The sequence below is a fragment of the Crinia signifera genome, chromosome 5 (assembly GCF_055691185.1).
Source record: "Crinia signifera chromosome 5, ASM5569118v1, whole genome shotgun sequence".
Classification (NCBI taxonomy): Eukaryota; Metazoa; Chordata; class Amphibia; order Anura; family Myobatrachidae; genus Crinia; species Crinia signifera.
This window is the reverse complement of record NC_139221.1, coordinates 21,312,848-21,331,219: the sequence shown is the minus strand read 5'-3', so window position 1 is coordinate 21,331,219 and position 18,372 is coordinate 21,312,848. Positions and strand designations below refer to the sequence as shown.

Here is an 18,372-nt window from a genome sequence, read left to right as displayed (position 1 = left end):
CGCTGCCCTTGCTATTGTTGGCGGTCAATGTATCCTGTTCCCTCCATGAACCCCCTTCTTAATAACAGTGTATTTTCCGCTCAAACAAAAGCGAACACAGAGATCAGACTCCCACCGCAGGTTACCAGCTCTGTGATTGCAGGCTTGTTATGTCGCTCCGCAGGACAGGCAAAATAAAACACAACCGGCAATTGCCCCTTGTGGTGAGGAATCTCTTTCTAGTCTGTCTGCCGGCTCTCTGGGCTCCGACGTCCATGCTCCCCAGCCAGAGCTTCTGAAGTTTGTCACTTATCGTTTGACATTTCATTACAGTACCTTATAAGTCATTAAAACGCAACTTAAAATTACACGCCGTCAATCTGCGGCAGATGATCCTGTGCATACCGCGGCCACGTTTTATATCATGACCCAAAAGGCTGAATGTACTGCGGCCAGTCTGGTGTCTGGTGATACAAGATCCACAGCGGTGTTAAAATATAGGCAGCAGTGATATTGCGTCAAATGTGCGACATGTTTTGTGTACAGGTGGTCTGCCCGTACACATTAGGTGCATTCACGCTGGATGATTTTCACCCGTCTAAGTGATTTTCTCAGGGGTGGATGACTTTCCATAGCAGGATGCCCGGTTTGGCTGAAAACGGACGTGGATTGTCAAGATCACGGCAATCCACGGCCGTTTTTGCGGACACACCCTCTTTTCACCGATCGGCAGGCGGGACATTGAATCAGGCCAATAAACAGGCGCAGGGCACGAAAACTCAAAAAATAAATGGTGAATGAGATACAGGTCCTCATTCTGGTTGACCGGCAAAGCTGTGAAATTCGCAGCTTCGCGAGTCATTTAAACGGCAGCCACATAAACGGTCGGCCCACTCGCACACTGTCATTGAATGATTTTGCATGCGCTCGCAGATTTAAGACACCTCTCTGATGTCCTAGATCTGCCAGTCCCGAAGCGAGAAGCGGGCGGGCAGCTGACGTTTGCTAAGGGAACGTCCAGCATTTTCATGAGAACGTCCAGCCATGGGCGCGACAGCGGCACGCTGCCCCACGCCCCCACCCGCACTGTTGTGTGCGAGCGACTGGTGAATAATCAACTAGCTGTGGCCACTCGCACAATGGGGCTGCACCTGCGCATAAACATCGCTCCACAGTGCAAACGCGCATGGGAGCAATCAAACCAGAATGAGGGCCGCAGTGTAAAGCTTTTATTCAGTAACGTTCAAGAAGGCTAATTTAATATATTTCAGGTACTGTATTATTGGGAAAACGGTGTATAGTATTTTATAAATGTCACAATAAATGCACGGGGGTATCCCACAGTAATGTCTATAATACAGTCACAATAATGTCTTTAACGCAGTCAATTAAAAAAAATACATACAAATTATTTTTATGGTCGATCGTTTCTAACAAAAGTCTTTTAAGTGTCAACTGACAAATTCATTTATAATGCTGAATATGTCACATTCCAAGTCATCGTGCTCATGTCCCAAAATAGGCAACAATCTGAATATAAAAGAATAAAAAGCAATCGTTCCCCCAAATAGGCCGGATGGAGAGGGGAACGTCGGAACAATAAGTATCTGTACACAGATCAATGCGTTGCGAGCAAATTAAGTCATGTCTGCAGGAAAAGTCACTGTTCAAAGGCGGGGCCGTCAGTATTGCATAGAGAATAATAAAACCTAGCTGGTAAATGGCAGATGAGAAGTACAGCCCCGGGGCTAATAGCCTGCTGACTGATCCATCACGTTCCATGTTAACTCCGTTCCCTTTCATGTCACTGGACGCTATGGCTGCAGTAATGGTGTCCAGTCATTATGGATATTAATGGAACTCCCCACTGACTTTAGAGGAGCACAAAGATCAACAAGGTTTCCCAGTGTGATCTGTCTGCCGGCTACGTGTGGGTTTTGCTTTTCCTCCTTTATGTCTCTGTGTAATCAAAATAAACTCATTGATGTGTGAGAGGCACAAACCAGAATGGACAATCAATGCCACTGCTCCTGCAGGATCTCATTACACAACCACTGCACCTATGGTCGTACAATTGTTGTCACGTGGGGGAGACACCACAGAGTCATTGGGGTCTACTGCTACTACTACACATTGGCCCTCATTCTGGTTGACTCGCAAAGCAGGGCTCTTCCGCTGCGTTGCGAGACAAGTAACGCCTGAACATCGAATGATTTTTGAAGTGCTAGCTAATGTAAGACACTCTCTGGTGTCTCAGATTAGCGGCGCTGTGCTATGTGAACAGGGGGCGGGCAGCTAACATCCAGTGACATCAGCTGACAACCCACGGAAGGCAAGTAGCCGCGCCCATTCGCGTGGGGACACGCAACGTTTTCGTGGGATGCCCAAGAAACGCAGATGAACGCCCTGTGGCCTCCTCCTGTACCGCGTGCACCTCGGAGGCTATGCAAGTTTCCAAAGACGCCCACAGTGAAGACATGCACATAAGCAATTATGCGCAGGTCACCACTATCAGTCCCCTTTGCTAATTTGCAACAGTGCGAACCAACCTGAATGAGGACCATTATATACAATAATCCCGTATTATACTAAACAAATATCATCTTCATGGTCCTTTGTCATGGAGGAAGCTTCGCTGGTATTTACTATTCTCATTAATGCCGAAGTTCCTAGCTGTTACCTTTGCAAATACGTTTGGGCAGACTTGCTGAGATTCTGGGGGTTATTCAGACCTGATTGCTTCTCTGCTAATTTGTAGAGCCCTGCGATCAGATAGCCACCACCGGCCACAATGAAATCCCACCCTGCGCATGCCTGCTAATGACTTGAGAAAATGACGCGACCGGCGTGCAGCTGCAAATCCATTTGCAATCGCTCACAGTTGAATGATTTCCCAATGTGTGTAGCCCAGGACTTACTCAGCGGTGCGATACAATCAGGCTGATCGGCACCAGAGCTGACGGAATAACCCCCTCTGGCTGTCCTCCTGGGGGAGAGAGCAGCCAGATCAGCACAATGTGGGGTGTGGCAAGGTGGGGACGTGATGCTGGATAGAGAACTTGACAGGTGACAATGTCATTGTGGCACCGTCCCTTGCTACACTGATATTACCAGCACTGGGAGGGAGGGAGGGAGCGGGGCATGATGACCTGATTCAGCATGAATTGCATTGCTGCACGAGGGGTTGTTGGCATCTGCGGGGCGGACTGCGGCTAGGAGAGAGTTAAGGTGCCCACACATTACTGCGAGGTATCGCATGCCTCCCTTTTATGCGATACCCCGCCAGCTGGCCATCGGGGAGCTGCCGGGTACACGGATGGCAGGATCGCATACGATTTATCATATGTGGTCCTTTTAGATTGGATCTATATCGTTTGCAATCTCAGCAGGGGCTGCAGGATCCGACAAACTTAGTGCAGCCTCTGTGTTCTCCGGCTCCGATCTGATATGCGAGGGACTACATATCGCATCGGAATTGGAGGTTAGGCACATACGATTTTACACTTTTCATCTGCATTGAGTGAGGTGTGCTCAAAGTTGCAGCATAAAAATGAAAGCAGTCAGTATTTAACCTGCACAGAAACAAAATAACTCCCCCGAATCTAACTCTCTCTGCACGTTACATCTGCCCCCACTTGCTAACGAAGCAGAATCAGTCCCATGGCTGTAAAAGTGCGTCAGAGTGAGCTTTTTGGAGATCTATTTTAAACTTCTGAACCGTTTGTCTGAGGTTCCTTTCGCTGTGTATAATCCCGCTACAATCAGGGATAAGGTACAGTGCGCAGAGAAAGGAGCTAATACCTCCAGCTGTCATATCTGGCTATGTGGTTCTGATATAGGAGAAACCTTACAGATATGGAAGGGGGGAACCAGTAACCACAGATTTAGCTCACATGGAACAGGAGATGTCTGGGATTACTGCAGCGAGGTACCAAGTCGCTGGAAGCAGACGGGTAGGGATTGTTTTCTTTCGGCCCCTCTGTCTGAATATGGGGAATGAGTGATTACAGTGAGGGAGGAATAGTAATGTTGGATTTGGCCCAAGTACAGATATAGAACAGGCTTCCCCTTCCCTCCGATACATGTCTCTTTTCTCCTTACCGCAGCTCCGTCCCCGGCCAAACCACATCATATTTCTGTACATTGTGGCAATCTGGCTGTACAAAGCCACACAGCCATTCATCTACGCCGGTGAGACCCGAACCAGTTACACATTACCTACGCAGCAAGGAAAAAAAAAATTGGCAAAAATCTAAAGACTTGTGTCAATGCTCGCATTATTGACATTCATAATGCCAACAGTACAATGTTGACAGGTATCATGTTGACATGGTGAAATGTCAACAGCTAACACACAGTAAATGTCAATAAGCAATAGTGTTCCTTCTAGGAACACGGGCGGGCAGGGCGCCGCTGCACGGGGGCAGCGTCAAGGGGGCAGACCGGGCCAGCCGATGTAACAAAAGGGCTGTGCCCGGGCTGCGTCCTGATGAAAAGGGGCGGGCCTGGCCACCGCCGTCACTGAAGGGGCCGCCCCGAAGGCTCTGCACTGCCGGGGAAGCACCGGGCATCGCTATCTACTGCGGCGCCGGGCTTCCCCGGTAGCACCAGAGGAGTAGATGGCAGGCTGTTTTAGCGGGGTGCTGCCAGAGGGGCAGGGTGCATTTTGCCCTTTAAAAATTGGGCAGGGCGCAGCGCCCTGCTAAAACAGCCTAGAAGGAACACTTAGCAAAATGCTGAGTTTTGAGAAACAGCAATGAGGTATAAGGTTAAGTTTAGGAACAAACTACTCACTTTAGAACTGCTGGGACATTGGGCCCTTTTCAGGACGTGCATGCGCACGTTTCGTAGCGCACAGGGGCCAGGTCCCCATGCTAACTATTCCAGCGAAGGCCTTTTCACGCATGGCCTTTTGCAGGATGATTGACAGGAAGCTGACGTTTGCAGGAGGGACACAGCTTTTTAGTGGGAGTGTCCGGCAAAACACTGGCGGCAACCAGGTGATTAATGGGAGGAGGGGGGACGCTTTAATGGTTCCGTGATTGGGAATGAATTAGCTAGTATTTGCACGGCTGTGGAGGCTTTCGCAGCTATGCACAGGGCCGGGGATCCACACTGGTCGCTGGGCTTCAAAGAATCGTAGTCCAGTGATCAGACCGGAATCGGGCCCATCAACAAATTTATACTAAACCTGAGTGGACACTTACTGCAGTCTACTCTCAAGTAAAAGGCGTCTTCTTCAGAGGCGGAACTACCAGTGGTGCAGCTGGGGTCATGCAACTCAGCCATGCAGCAATGAATGGGACTGCAGTCAGCCACCGAATACACCGACCATCGGCCTAGCAAAGCAGGGAGATGCCGTGGGTCAGATAGAGGAGAGCAGGGCAGGAGGAGAAGTAAGGAGGCCCCCCTTCCCAAAATGTTGATGAGACCAAAGAAACAGGTGAGTATGCTGGTGCAGCCTGGGGGCAGGTAAGGTGTCTGTTAGTACTGTGAGGGGATCAGTATGTACTGTGAGGGTTACGTAGCCAGTGAGTGGGCAGCACATCGGTACACGCCATGATGGTGAGGTGACCATGGAGGATGCAGTGTGCTGTGAGAGGATCAGGTGACCATGGAGGATGCAGTGTGCTGTGAGAGGATCAGTACACGCCATGATGGTGAGGTGGCCATGGAGGATGCAGTGTGCTGTGAGAGGATCAGGTGACCATGGAGGGTGCAGTGTGCTGTGAGAGGATCGGTACACGCCATGATGGTGAGGTGGCCATGGAGGATGCAGTGTGCTGTGAGAGGATCAGTACACGCCATGATGGTGAGGTGACCATGGAGGATGCAGTGTGCTGTGAGAGGATCAGTACACGCCATGATGGTGAGGTGACCATGGAGGGTGCAGTGTGCTATGAGAGGATCAGTACACGCCATGATGGTGAGGGGACCATGGAGGATGCAGTGTGCTGTGAGAGGATCAGTACACGCCATGATGGCGAGGTGACCATGGAGGATGCAGTGTGCTGTGAGAGGATCAGTACACGCCATGATGGTGAGGGGACCATGGAGGATGCAGTGTGCTGTGAGAGGATCAGTACACGCCATGATGGTGAGGTGACCATGGAGGATGCAGTGTGCTGTGAGAGGATCAGTACACGCCATGATGGTGAGGTGACCATGGAGGATGCAGTGTGCTGTGAGAGGATCAGTACACGCCATGATGGCGAGGGGACCATGGAGGATGCAGTGTGCTGTGAGAGGATCAGTACACGCCATGATGGTGAGGGGACCATGGAGGATGCAGTGTGCTGTGAGAGGATCAGTACACACCATGATGGTGAGGTGACCATGGAGGATGCAGTGTGCTGTGAGAGGATCAGGTGACCATGGAGGATGCAGTGTGCTGTGAGAGGATCAGTACACGCCATGATGGTGAGGGGACCATGGAGGATGCAGTGTGCTGTGAGAGGATCAGGTGACCATGGAGGATGCAGTGTGCTGTGAGAGGATCAGTACACGCCATGATGGTGAGGTGGCCATGGAGGATGCAGTGTGCTGTGAGAGGATCAGTACACGCCATGATGGCGAGGTGACCATGGAGGATGCAGTGTGCTGTGAGAGGATCAGTACACGCCATGATGGCGAGGTGACCATGGAGGATGCAGTGTGCTGTGAGAGGATCAGTACACGCCATGATGGCGAGGTGACCATGGAGGATGCAGTGTGCTGTGAGAGGATCAGTACACGCCATGATGGCGAGGTGACCATGGAGGATGCAGTGTGCTGTGAGAGGATCAGTACACACCATGATGGTGAGGTGACCATGGAGGATGCAGTGTGCTGTGAGAGGATCAGGTGACCATGGAGGATGCAGTGTGCTGTGAGAGGATCAGGTGACCATGGAGGGTGCAGTGTTAACTCCTCCCCGGCCCGCCGAGTCTCCAGGAGTCACCTCACCTCCTCTGCCGCCTGCTGCAGTACAGGGCCCAGCCGCCAGCTGTCACCCTGCTCCTTTTCTCCCACCACTCATGTGGCCAGAGAGTTAACAGAGACATCATTGGGCATATCAGGAGGCCAATCCGGGGATCCCTAGTTCCACCTGTGCTTCTAAATGATACATATCCATTTTGTCTGTAAATACGCATTTAGTTAATTTTAGTCTATACATTTATAGATATTTATTTAGTGATTCTAATTCATGTGAGAAGCCTGCTTGTATCTCTGTATTATATGCCGCCGATGACCAGACGTTACTCACAGCAGAACTATTCTCAGACAGATTTATTTATCCGGTAATGGGCGAGATGTTCGGTGGTACCCTGCATACTTCTGAGCGGCCATGTTGTTTGCTTCTGCATTAACAATGGTACTGGCTTCCAGCCTATCAGGTGCAGGTCCCTCTTCACCATTGTGACAGATGGGGGCGGTGCCAAATAGTCTGCAGAAGTCCTCAACTCTAATCATGACACTGATATAATCGCGACCTTCTTGGGAGTCCTCCTCTAGCAAAGTGGTCACCGCATCTGTGGGCTCATCAGCCAGCGTATAAGCTGCGGCTGCCATTGGCTGCGCCCTGGGTGGCGGTGAATGCGTGGGACGGTCTAGACGCTCTGATCTACATAAATCTAGCTCTAAAAGTGAAAGTTACAAGGAGTTTAGTTACGTACTGTATTTATATCAAAGGTCATCTGCAATGCAATAAATAAGTCAATAAAAAAGATTAAAATAGTGATCAATTTTTAGATCTGTAGAACTAGAAGAATAAAGCTACGCACTCAGAGTTAATAGCATTTATCACATTTTCATTGGACTGTATAGCTCAATGGGGGTTATTCTGGTTCACTTCTCAAATGGACAAATGTGCACTGCAGGTGGGGTAGATGTAACATGTGCAGAGAGAGTTAGATTTGGGTGGGGTTTTACTTCAAAGTGAGATCTATATTGCAGTGTAAAAATAATGCAGTCAGTATTTTCCCTGCACAGAAACAAAATAACTCACCCAAATCTAACTCTCTCTGCACAAGGTACATTTGCCCCACCTGCAGTGCACATGGTTTTGTCCATTGCATCTGCAATCAGAATAAGGGCCAATATGGGGGATGCACTAACATCCGCCACCCCAAATCGCCACCAATCACCGGCTGCCGCATTATTAATAATTGCATATGCACTAACACATACGATTGTAAGCTCAAAGGACAACTGTATTGAGATCAGAGCTGTCCTTTGTGATTTGGCTCCGGACTTCCGGGTCTCTGCGCCGGTAGCCCCTCTGCGCATGCGCAGTGACAGCGCCGGCTACGGGGCATGCTGGGAGGAATCGGCGATGGATCCCTTACACAGCGCTGTGGAGAGAAGCCCATAGGCGTCTATAGGGTATACCCACGCAGCAGTACCCCGTCGTGCTGTCTTTAGTTCATTGCAAACAGCAGTAAAAACCCGGAAAACCGAGATTTTACAACGTTTTCGATTCCGTGCATCGCGCCCATTGTCATTAGGGATTAACTTCTAACAGAATGACGTTCTACCGCTCTTACTCTGGCTGTCCGGTACGTTCCTCTGCACCTTATCGGTGCTCCACGGTAACTCCGGAGCTGGACGTTCCCTTGTATCCTCTGCTGTGTTCTTCTCAGTGGCTTCTTCTAGAAGTCGATAAAAAGAAAACAAAAAGTACAGTATGCTATAGTCCATTATAGAACACAGAGGCAGGTATTCAATGGTTGTACTGGGGGGAGGCAGCGAATCCTGTGTAGGATTCGCTGAACTTTCGTCCCAATTCTCCCTGTAGGGAGATTCGCTGGGCAGCCTCCTGTCCGCACTATTCAACTCGCCAGGGGCTCTCTGCCCCTGGCGGCGAATTTTAACCCCCCCCCCCCCCGGCGAATGCCGCTGGGGAGCTGGGGGACGGCTGCAGGCAGGGAGATGGAAGCCTCCCTGCCTGCGCCGGACACTGTGGGGGTGAAGGAGGGCTGTGGGGGACACAGGGAGAGCCCCCCAGAGCTGGCAGGAGGCTGTGCTAGGGAGCCGCTACACACTGGTCCCGATCGGGCATATGTAATGATCGGGATCAGTGTGCAGTGAATAAATGAATATTAATGAGCGGCTCCCGGCTCGGCCCCCTGCTGGTGAATGTGTAAAAAAATATATTGTTTAAAAAATATATATATATTTAAATATATTCATGTGCTGCAAGCACATGAATAAAAATAGCATGCCCCTTCACAGAAAAAAAATCAGATTTTTTGACACAAAAATAAAAAACGCTTTATTTTCAAAGATCACATTCCAGTTCTCCAGAAAAAGATGACGAATGTAAAATGGAGAATCCGGGGGAAAATCACTGGAGAAAGCAGTTCTCCACTTCAGCATTGAATACAGTCTCGGCGAATTCCACTAAAAACCCCATTGAAAACCACTGGCGAATCGCAGAGAATCACAAACAGAGAATCGCCAGACATTCGCTCTTCATTTGCAGCGAATTGTGTCCATTGAATAGGGCGAATTGTTTTTCCAGTGAGAAAACTCCCTGTAAACCCGGGGAATTGCCTGATTCCCCAGAAAATATGGCGAATCAGAGGCATTGAATACTGGCCAGAGAGTTTACTAAGATGAGAGCACTATCTCACATGGGATGTTGCTATGGGCAACCAATCAGAATCTACTTATTTATTTAGCACCTTCTAGAAGATAACAGATAGGCATTTATTGGTTGCCCATAGCAACATAACATCTCCAATAGAACTTCCTGGTTTGGGGTGCAGGGCAGTTGGATCGAGTGACTTCTGAACTGTTATGGGTAAGTTTTACTAAAGCTTCTAAAAATGAAGAGGTGCTGTTGCCCATAGCAACCAACCAGATTCTGTCTATCATTTCTCTATTGCATCCTAGAAAATGATAGGCAGATTGGTTGCTATGGGCAACATCACCTCTTCTCATTTTTAGAAGCTTTAGTACATTTGTACCGTACTGCTGGAGAAGTGCGGTCCGGTTCTCCAGGAATCTGAATTCACCCGAAATTTGTGCAGCAGAACCGAACTAAAACCTGGTACGGATCTTCTGATGAGATCCAATCCAATCCTGGTTCGGATCTTACTGTACATTGGCACAGAATTTAGATTTTAATTCTAGATTTCGGGTTTGGGAATACAAACATGACATGATTCTGACTGTTTTATTGATTGTTGTTAGTTTTTATCAAGGATTATCGATTTTCTTTTTTTGTTTTTTTTTAACCAAACTAAAAAACTGAATCACAACCAAAACACTTGAGGGTAGTTTTACTAAAACAGGAAAATTAACTAGAACCAAAACCAAACAACGGGGGTCCGCACACATCACTAACGGGGGTCCGCGCACATCACTAACGGGGGTCCGCGCACATCACTAACGGGGGTCCGCGCACATCACTAACGGGGGTCCGCGCACATCACTAACGGGGGTCCGCGCACATCACTAACGGGGGTCCGCACACATCACTAACTAGACGTTCATCGTCTGCTGATCCGCTCTGTCAGTCCCTCTATTGGTTGCCTGTATATTACCGCATTCAATATAAAATACTTCTACTTACATACAAAGCCATCACTCTGACTACACCGACTTATATCTCTTCACTTATCTCAGAATATATCCCCACCCGACCTCTCCGCTCTGCACAAGATCTGCATCTCTCATCCACACTCATTACTCACTTACACTTGCAGGACTTCTCTCAGGCAGCACCCACCTTATAGAAGGCCCTTCCACGCACACTAAGACTCTCCTCTAGCCTCCAAACTTTCAAGCGTTCCCTGAAAACTCACCTCTTCAGGCAAGCGTATCATATTCAGGACCCCCACACAACCTCCAGTAGTATTCCTATCTATTTGCATCCCATCAGGACTGTCTTGTAATCTGATGGGACTGCCATGCTATGGAATCCTATCCTTATCGATCCCTCCTATTATCCCTATAGATTGTAAGCTTGCGAGCAGGGCCCTCCTACCTCTATGTCGGTTTGTTTCTACCCAGTTTGTTTAATCACTGTTGTTTCCAATTGTAAAGCGCAACGGAATATGCTGCGCTATATAAGATACTGTAACGGAATCTGCTGCGCTGTATAATAAACTGTAGATAAATAATAAAATAAATAATTAGAGCACCGGAATCCCTCAGCACTACCTATACCCAATGTTTCCAGTGTCCCCCAAGGGATGAAGGAAAATGTTACCACTTTTGGTATAGAAATGTCGGCCTGCACAGACTTTTGTAGCGTATACTTCTTCGGAGCAGGCGGCTGGCTCGTGTGACATCAGCAGCCCACCCCGGGCATCAGCGCGCCTGCATTTGCTGCAAATCGCACACTATTACATGTGTCATTTGCGGTAAAAATGTCATTGTGGCTGTGGCTGAGTTTTTCATTCTTTTTTATTTTTTTTAACCGACTTGTTCATAACTTTACTGAAGGAGAATATAATTGTGCCCGATGCATGGCGAGCGCAGCGGTACACTAATGTGGTGTCCATGTCGAACAATGTCGACATAGACACCAAAAACCTTTTCCATGTCAACCGTTTGACCATGTTGACCTAATGCTTGGAACCTATTTCATGTGTCAAACTTCTGCTCCTCCCCACTAGTGGTCGACCTAGATACTGTCTGACCGAATGATCCGCGCCCGCTGGTTTGGGGGTGTCTCACGCCCTAGACTTGTACCTACAGAATGTTAGGGACTTAAGCTATGATGAGGTCACCTGGACGTGGTGGGTATCCCATAATTTTGCCCATGATTATGCAAAACAATTCTATTTACATTTTCATTATTATTATTAGTAATGCTTGAATAGTGCACCTGTAGTCTCTTACTCAAAGGGTAATTGGTTTTCTGCATTGTATTCCGAGATTATAAGTCAGTTTACAAGTAATGAACTAACAGAATGACGTTCTACCTCTCTTACTCTGGCTGCCCGGTATGTTTTGCTGCATCGTATCAGAGCTCCAAGGTGACGCTGGGGCAGGGCGGTCACCTGCATCCTCTGCTGCGGATTTCTCAGAGGCTTGCAGTGGGTGGATAACAAGGTCCTCCTTATAGGACTTCACGCAGAGTGCTGGACGCCGCTGCTGGAAAGGAGCTGCACCCCTGCCTGCTGACGGGTGAAAATTAGGGTTAGATAAAATCCGGTGCAGTGGTAGCCACGTGACAGCAGTGGTAGTAGCCTCCGTCCAGGGAGAAATGGAGCCTTCATTCATAGCTTCAGCAATACGAGGTGATGCTTTGGTTCTAGATTTAGGCTGCCAGAGTTGTTTGCAGATTCCCCAGACTTTGGGCCAACATCCACTAGAGGTCATTAAAAAAAAAGAAATAGTATATTAAAGTCTAGTAGATGAGACAGAGAATGTAGGAGTCGCAGCGACGTATTTCAGGCAAAACACCCGAGAGGGAATCTAATGATAAATCTGGGCTAAATAAGATACAATTTGGTCTCACAGGTTTATTTACTAAGAGTTCTATGGAAGATGGGATGTTGCCCATAGCGACCAATCAGAATCTACGTCTTATTCATTTCGCACCTTCTACAAGATAATAGATAAAATCGTATTGGTTGCCCATAGCAACATGCCATCTTCAGTAGAACTCCCACCGTAGTAATTAATTCCCTTAGAGTCTCACTATGGGTCTGATTCAGACCTGCTCGCTAGGCTGTGTACATTCGTTGCCTATCGGGCAGGTAACAGCTCCCCCCCCCCCCCCCGCCGAACGCATTATTCCCCCCCCCCCTCCCCCCGAGGAAACCCTGCGCTATTATGCGAGCCGATGTGTATGCTGTCACACCTGCTAGTATGCGGCTGCACAGAGAAATCATTCGATGGTTGCTCACAATCGAATGATTTTTCCAGCCGCTGAATTGGGGGCGGGCACTGATGTCATGTGACGTCAGCCGCCCGCCCCCGAGGATGCATGGACACTCCCAGCGATTCTATGGGCTTTTCCAACCTCCCCCATCGGATGGGGGGAGCGAATTCGGACCTGAATCGCCCCCTATATACAGATGTGTCCCATTAAAGGCCCCATACACTTGTCAAATTTGGTCAGATTTGACGGATCAGGCCGGGAAATCATCCCAAATTGCATGTGTTTGACATCCCCCTCGGGTCCAATGTGTGGCCCCATTTGCATCGAACCTGAGCACCTGCTGCCCGCCCAACCTCCGACACGGCCCCCCCTTCCAGTGGTGGGGAATGGGATTGGGTACTTATGTAGTAGCTGGGCGCCCAATTTGCATACGTACGGAACCGTAGTGAAATCGCATTGCATGCAATTCTTTGCATGCGATTCGATCGCATGCAATGCGATTTTCCTATGTAATTTATTCACTGCTCTCTATAGGGTGCGATGCCATTTAATGTACTATACACTTGTATGACATCCAATGTGATTTAAGCCCCCCCACTATCCACGCCACTCCAAACCGTAGTGAGCGCAGCGAGCCCCGTGAGGGGTGGCGGAACCCGTCCTCCCGACCTTTTCATACCCCCACTATCCACGTAGTTGATATTATATAGTGTGGCGAGCGCAGTGAGCCCATCGAGGGGACGCAGAATACATGTGAAGTAATGCGCGTCCCCTCGCTGCGCTCGCCACACTATATAAAATCAACTCCACGCCGATGTGGATAGTGGGGGTATGAAAAGGTCGGGAAGACGCCTTCCGCTGCGCTCGCCACGCTTCGGGGTGGCGTGGATAGTGGGGGGGTGCCTAAATCCCATTGGATGTCATACAAGTGTATACTACATTAAATGGCATCGCACCCTATAAAATTGCATGTGATTTTGCGGGAGGTGCGATGCGATCGCATGTGATGCGTTCTCATCGCACCGCCCAAGGTCAGAGAGCAGTGAATAAATTACAAAGGAAAATCGCATCACATGCAAAAAACACATGCGATGCGATTGTCTTACGCAGAAGCTACTACATAAGTACCCGGGATTGCATGTGATTCTACCGCCCAGGAAGGTCCTTGGCGGCTCAGGGAGGATTGGATGGCCATACACAGCTGCGATACATCGCAGTAGTGTATGGCCCCCTTTACATCTCTCCATATTGGCTTAATTTGGCACAACAGGAGTACCCATTGGATGGATTCTATAAATATATATAATATGGCTAGCGTTTAATAAAGGTGGACACATCTGTGAACACTAAAGAGCGATGGTAAGCTCCCGCTGCAGACAGTGTTATGTTCCTGATGTAAGGGCAGGTGGTCGGGGGACTCTTATTTGCAGAGTGGGATTCACAATCCTCGGTCTGATGATGGTGAAATCAGTATTAAGCTCCTATCAGAGCCGGCTTAATACAGAAGTATCCCTGGCTGTACCGCGGATAACATGAACCCAGCATGTGCTGTTAATCAGAGATATAAGAGGAGAGATCTGAGCACCATATCGCCGTGCTGGAGCGCCAGTAGTGTGCTTTGTGGCCTACGCTGAGCTTTATACTTACAAGCACAGAACTATGGAATACGCGGTGCTTTACCTATTCACAGAGCTAACACACTCACCAAGGCGTCCGCACTCTGAGGGGAGGAAAGGGGGCAGGGGCATGGGCATCCGCATAAAAACTACGGGCGTTCACCTGGACTCACCTACTTGGGGAGAGGATTCACTCTGGGGGGGGGGGGGGGGGTTTGAGGCATTTCCCTGTTTATGCAGCCTAGCGCACAGGTCTGAATCAGGCCCATATTGTGTTTATAGTTTACTAGTCACCAATTCCGTCAAAATGATGGAGCAACCCAACGGTTATCTCAGCTCTGGCGGCTGCACATGCCTGAACGGTGCAACCCATGCAAGATGGCTGGATCAAGCTTCCATGACGCACACCAGGCAAAGTAATGGTCCCGCACCCCGCGGTAGTCCCTCAACTGAGGAGATTGACAGACGGTGGAGAATCTGTACACCCTGGGGCAGAAGTTTCACATTCATCACAGACATTGCCCTGGGCAAAGGATCTAGAGGCCGTTGTCGGGGGCAAATGTCAGAGCCAAAATGGCCATCTGTTGTGAAGAAGTGTCCTGACGGAAATTCATGGAAATCCCAACCCTACCCCTCATGAGGATGTCCATAAACACAAAAGTCCAGAACAGTCTACTTGCTCTTTGTCCTACTGTGGATCCTGACCTGTGGCCCCATGAGGAGGAAGAAAACCTAGGAGGCACCTTGGAAATAGGCCAGTATCCACTGTAATAGCATTGCCCAATTCAGGGCCTTCAAAAGGGTCTCTAAGGCCTTCATGCAAGCCACACCGGCCTGCCATGTGTGTAGCCAGATAGCTCTCTGTGTTGCTATATACAGAAGAAGCGCCTGCCAGGCAGCCTGCAGGATCGCCCGATGTCTTGAGCTGTCGGACAGGAGCTCCATTTGATGGGGACGCGCAACACACTCGCTCGTCTCCGTCAGCAAGGCAGCGGCTTCCCTGCCATCTCAGAGAGACGGGCAGGGAGTGGGGGAGCTGCAGGGAGTACCTCCGACGGAAAGGGGCGGGCGTGTGCGTCTCGTGCGCCCTCTTCCGTCCACTGGCGCGAGGCGGCGAATGGCGATTATATCACCAGGAGCAGCTTCATTGGGAGCTGCTCTATCTGTATATAGTGGAGGCTAAAACCCGGCCAGCAAACGCTAGATCTAAAGCCATCCTCTAAAGAATCCAACCACCTCTCTAAAGCTTAAGTCACCAATGAAGTCAACATGCACTTGGAAATGCTTGTGACCAGTTTTCTGTGATAAGATCCATCAACTGCGTGGAAAAGGGAAAGCTGAGTCATACCCAAAATGCTTAGGAGTAAGGAACGGGCGTTTATTTGGAGAGATAATTGGCGCAGGATCCAACATCTGATGTAGAGGCTGAGAAACCGGCACAAATTACAAATTATGGTCTATAATTTGTAAATATAAATATAATGTCAGTTATTTTTTTGGAGTATTTATCTGTTTTTCTATTTACGTACAGTATATGGTTGCTATGAGAACTTTATTACACAGGGTGTGGTATAGGGTTCCGACAGTCAGGATCCCGACGGTCATTAGCCCGACGTCGGGCTCCCGACTGGCCAGACTCAGACAGCATGGTGAGCGCAACAAAGCCCCTTGCGGGTACGGTGGCTTGCTACGCTCGCCACCTATTCTATCTCTATGGGGGTCGTGGACCCCCACGAGGGAGAATAGCCAGTGGCCGTCGGAAACCCGTCTGTCGGTGTTTTAACAGTCGGGATCCCTAAGTCGGGTAAATGACTGTCGGGATCCCGTCCGGCACCCATTACACAAGCCCCATAAAGACTATCCAGTTGGTATTGGATCATGATATGTGTCATATATCCTTCTGCTTATGGTCCAAAATGGATGGGTGCTGTATATAATATCCGGTGTATTGCGCAGCGTTCACGACGCCTTCCAGTAATGGCTTCCAATAACCAGAAGTGCTGTGAACCTGTCGTCTGGTCAGACCTAGGGATGGCCATCGGCACATCCCCCATCAATGGTTGCCATCGATGACTTCTAGAGCAGGAACCATCGATGGCTATAAACCATTCTACCTCACACCATCAATGGTTCCGGCCATCGCTTAGCCGCACATGAGCAGAGCAATGGGACGGGTCGCTGCGGACAGCCTGCCTGGCCAGGATCCACACGCATGTGCAGAAGAAACTTTAGCCATCAATCCAGGTTGTTTCTTTTGGGCATGCACGCACCTCGCGGCGGGGCGGGCCGCCCGCAGGGACGTCGCTGGACGCAATGACGCTGCGCATGCACCCCCAACTTTTACCATCGGAAGCCATCCATCGATGGCATAAAACTATTCGACCATCCACTATCTATGCCCAAAACATCGAGCACTAGGTCCCAACCATCGATGTTTTGGGAACATTGATAGTCGATGGCCATCCCTAGTCAGACCGTTATGCATCTTATCTTACAGCCTGATGCACAGCAGATATTCTGGGCATACACTGGAGCAGATGTATGAAGCAGTAATAAGAGAGAACGGTAAATGGCAACCAATCAGCTGCTCTGTATAATTTTACATATTATGTTACTTCAGTGCTGATTGGTTGCCATATTCCCCATTGAAAGATGATTGAGATGTCCTTATTGTATTATGGCCTTTGGCAGCACCCCATATGCCTATACTGTATATCTGCAGATGCATGGTGCTGTGTGCATGGGTGCCCTGCTTCTAAATGTGCCACCTCTCTACTTTTGGGTAAGTATTCCTATAGTGTGAGAAATAAAGTGCTAACTAGCAGCAGACTGCACTCGGTGCTGCCCACTGGGCATTCTGGCACACTATACCCGCTACTGCCATCATGCACACCTATTAGTACAATGGGGTGTACGGAAAAGGACATTTTATATATATATATATATATATATATATATATAGTATACACTCCCGCACACACCATTCAGGGCAGTACCCTGGCATTTATTACCTGATTGTATGTAACCTGGTATCCCGCAGCCCCAGAAGGTGCAGTGCTAGTATATGCCGCAGGCGCCCAGGTACACTGCCGCCGGGGTTGACAGTTATTAGGCGGTTACCGCACGTTACCTCCGCTGCGTACTGTCTCTGCAGCCGCCCATGCACCCTGTGCGCTTCCCGCCGCTCACCGCCAGGGGGCGCTGCTGCTGAGTGGCCCACGTGCCGGATGTTTCAGTCATACTAGTGGCGCACACTGGAGGCTGTGCTGCCTGGGAGGGGAATCTGGTTGAACACGTGTCTCCATGTCACCAACACTGAGATAATATTATAATTATTATTATTATTTTTTATTATTATTATTAATGGTATAATGCTTAATGAGATAATCAAATGGTTCAACAATGTCTAGGGTGACCACTAAATTGGTTGACAGTGACTAGGCCGACACATGAGAATGGTTGACATATACAGTAGTAGGTCGACAGTTACAGAAGGTTGACACAAGCTTATGGCCGACATGTACATGTCAACTCTTAAAATATCAACACGAGTTTTTCACGACCATTCTTAGGTGTCAACCTAGTCCCTGTCGACCAATAGCGGCCCACCTAGTGACTTGTCCACCCAGACATTGTTGACCCAGGGACCGGATACCGTCACACTCATGTATGACACAACGGCACAGATCTCTTTCATGTGCAGAAGAAGGGTAATTATGGGGAGCCCATGGCAGGGTTGCCAACCCTCCCGCATTTCGCGGGAGTATCCCGCTTTTTTATTCTTTCTCCCGGTCTCCCGGGAATGTATAGGATCCTCCCGGATTTTAGCTTGCCTTGCAAAAAAATCAGTGACTGCCATGCGCAAGTCACACAGCGCAGCGCCGACGGTAACATAACATCTGTGCGGCTGTCCTATTAAATGACGGCCGGGGACCGGATGTGGTCACCATCATAGTG

General features: G+C 49.2%; 1 protein-coding gene across 2 annotated transcripts; it reads right to left on the bottom strand.

Annotated features, from left to right (window-relative positions):
- Positions 1-7,233: 7,233 nt before the first annotated feature.
- On the bottom strand, positions 7,234-17,590 carry LOC146079991 (uncharacterized). 2 transcript variants are annotated; one of them, XM_083186750.1, is made up of 4 exons: positions 17,427-17,590; positions 11,895-12,283; positions 8,505-8,609; positions 7,234-7,598 (listed from the first exon to the last, which is right to left on the bottom strand). In XM_083186750.1, exons 2-4 carry the CDS (start codon positions 12,193-12,195, stop codon positions 7,249-7,251), a joined length of 756 nt encoding a protein of 251 aa, XP_083042876.1. In that variant the 5' UTR covers positions 12,196-12,283; positions 17,427-17,590; the 3' UTR covers positions 7,234-7,248. The 2 variants fall into 2 exon arrangements, with proteins under 2 accessions (XP_083042876.1, XP_083042877.1); XM_083186751.1 differs by having other exon boundaries at positions 11,904-12,283.
- Positions 17,591-18,372: the final 782 nt, after the last annotated feature.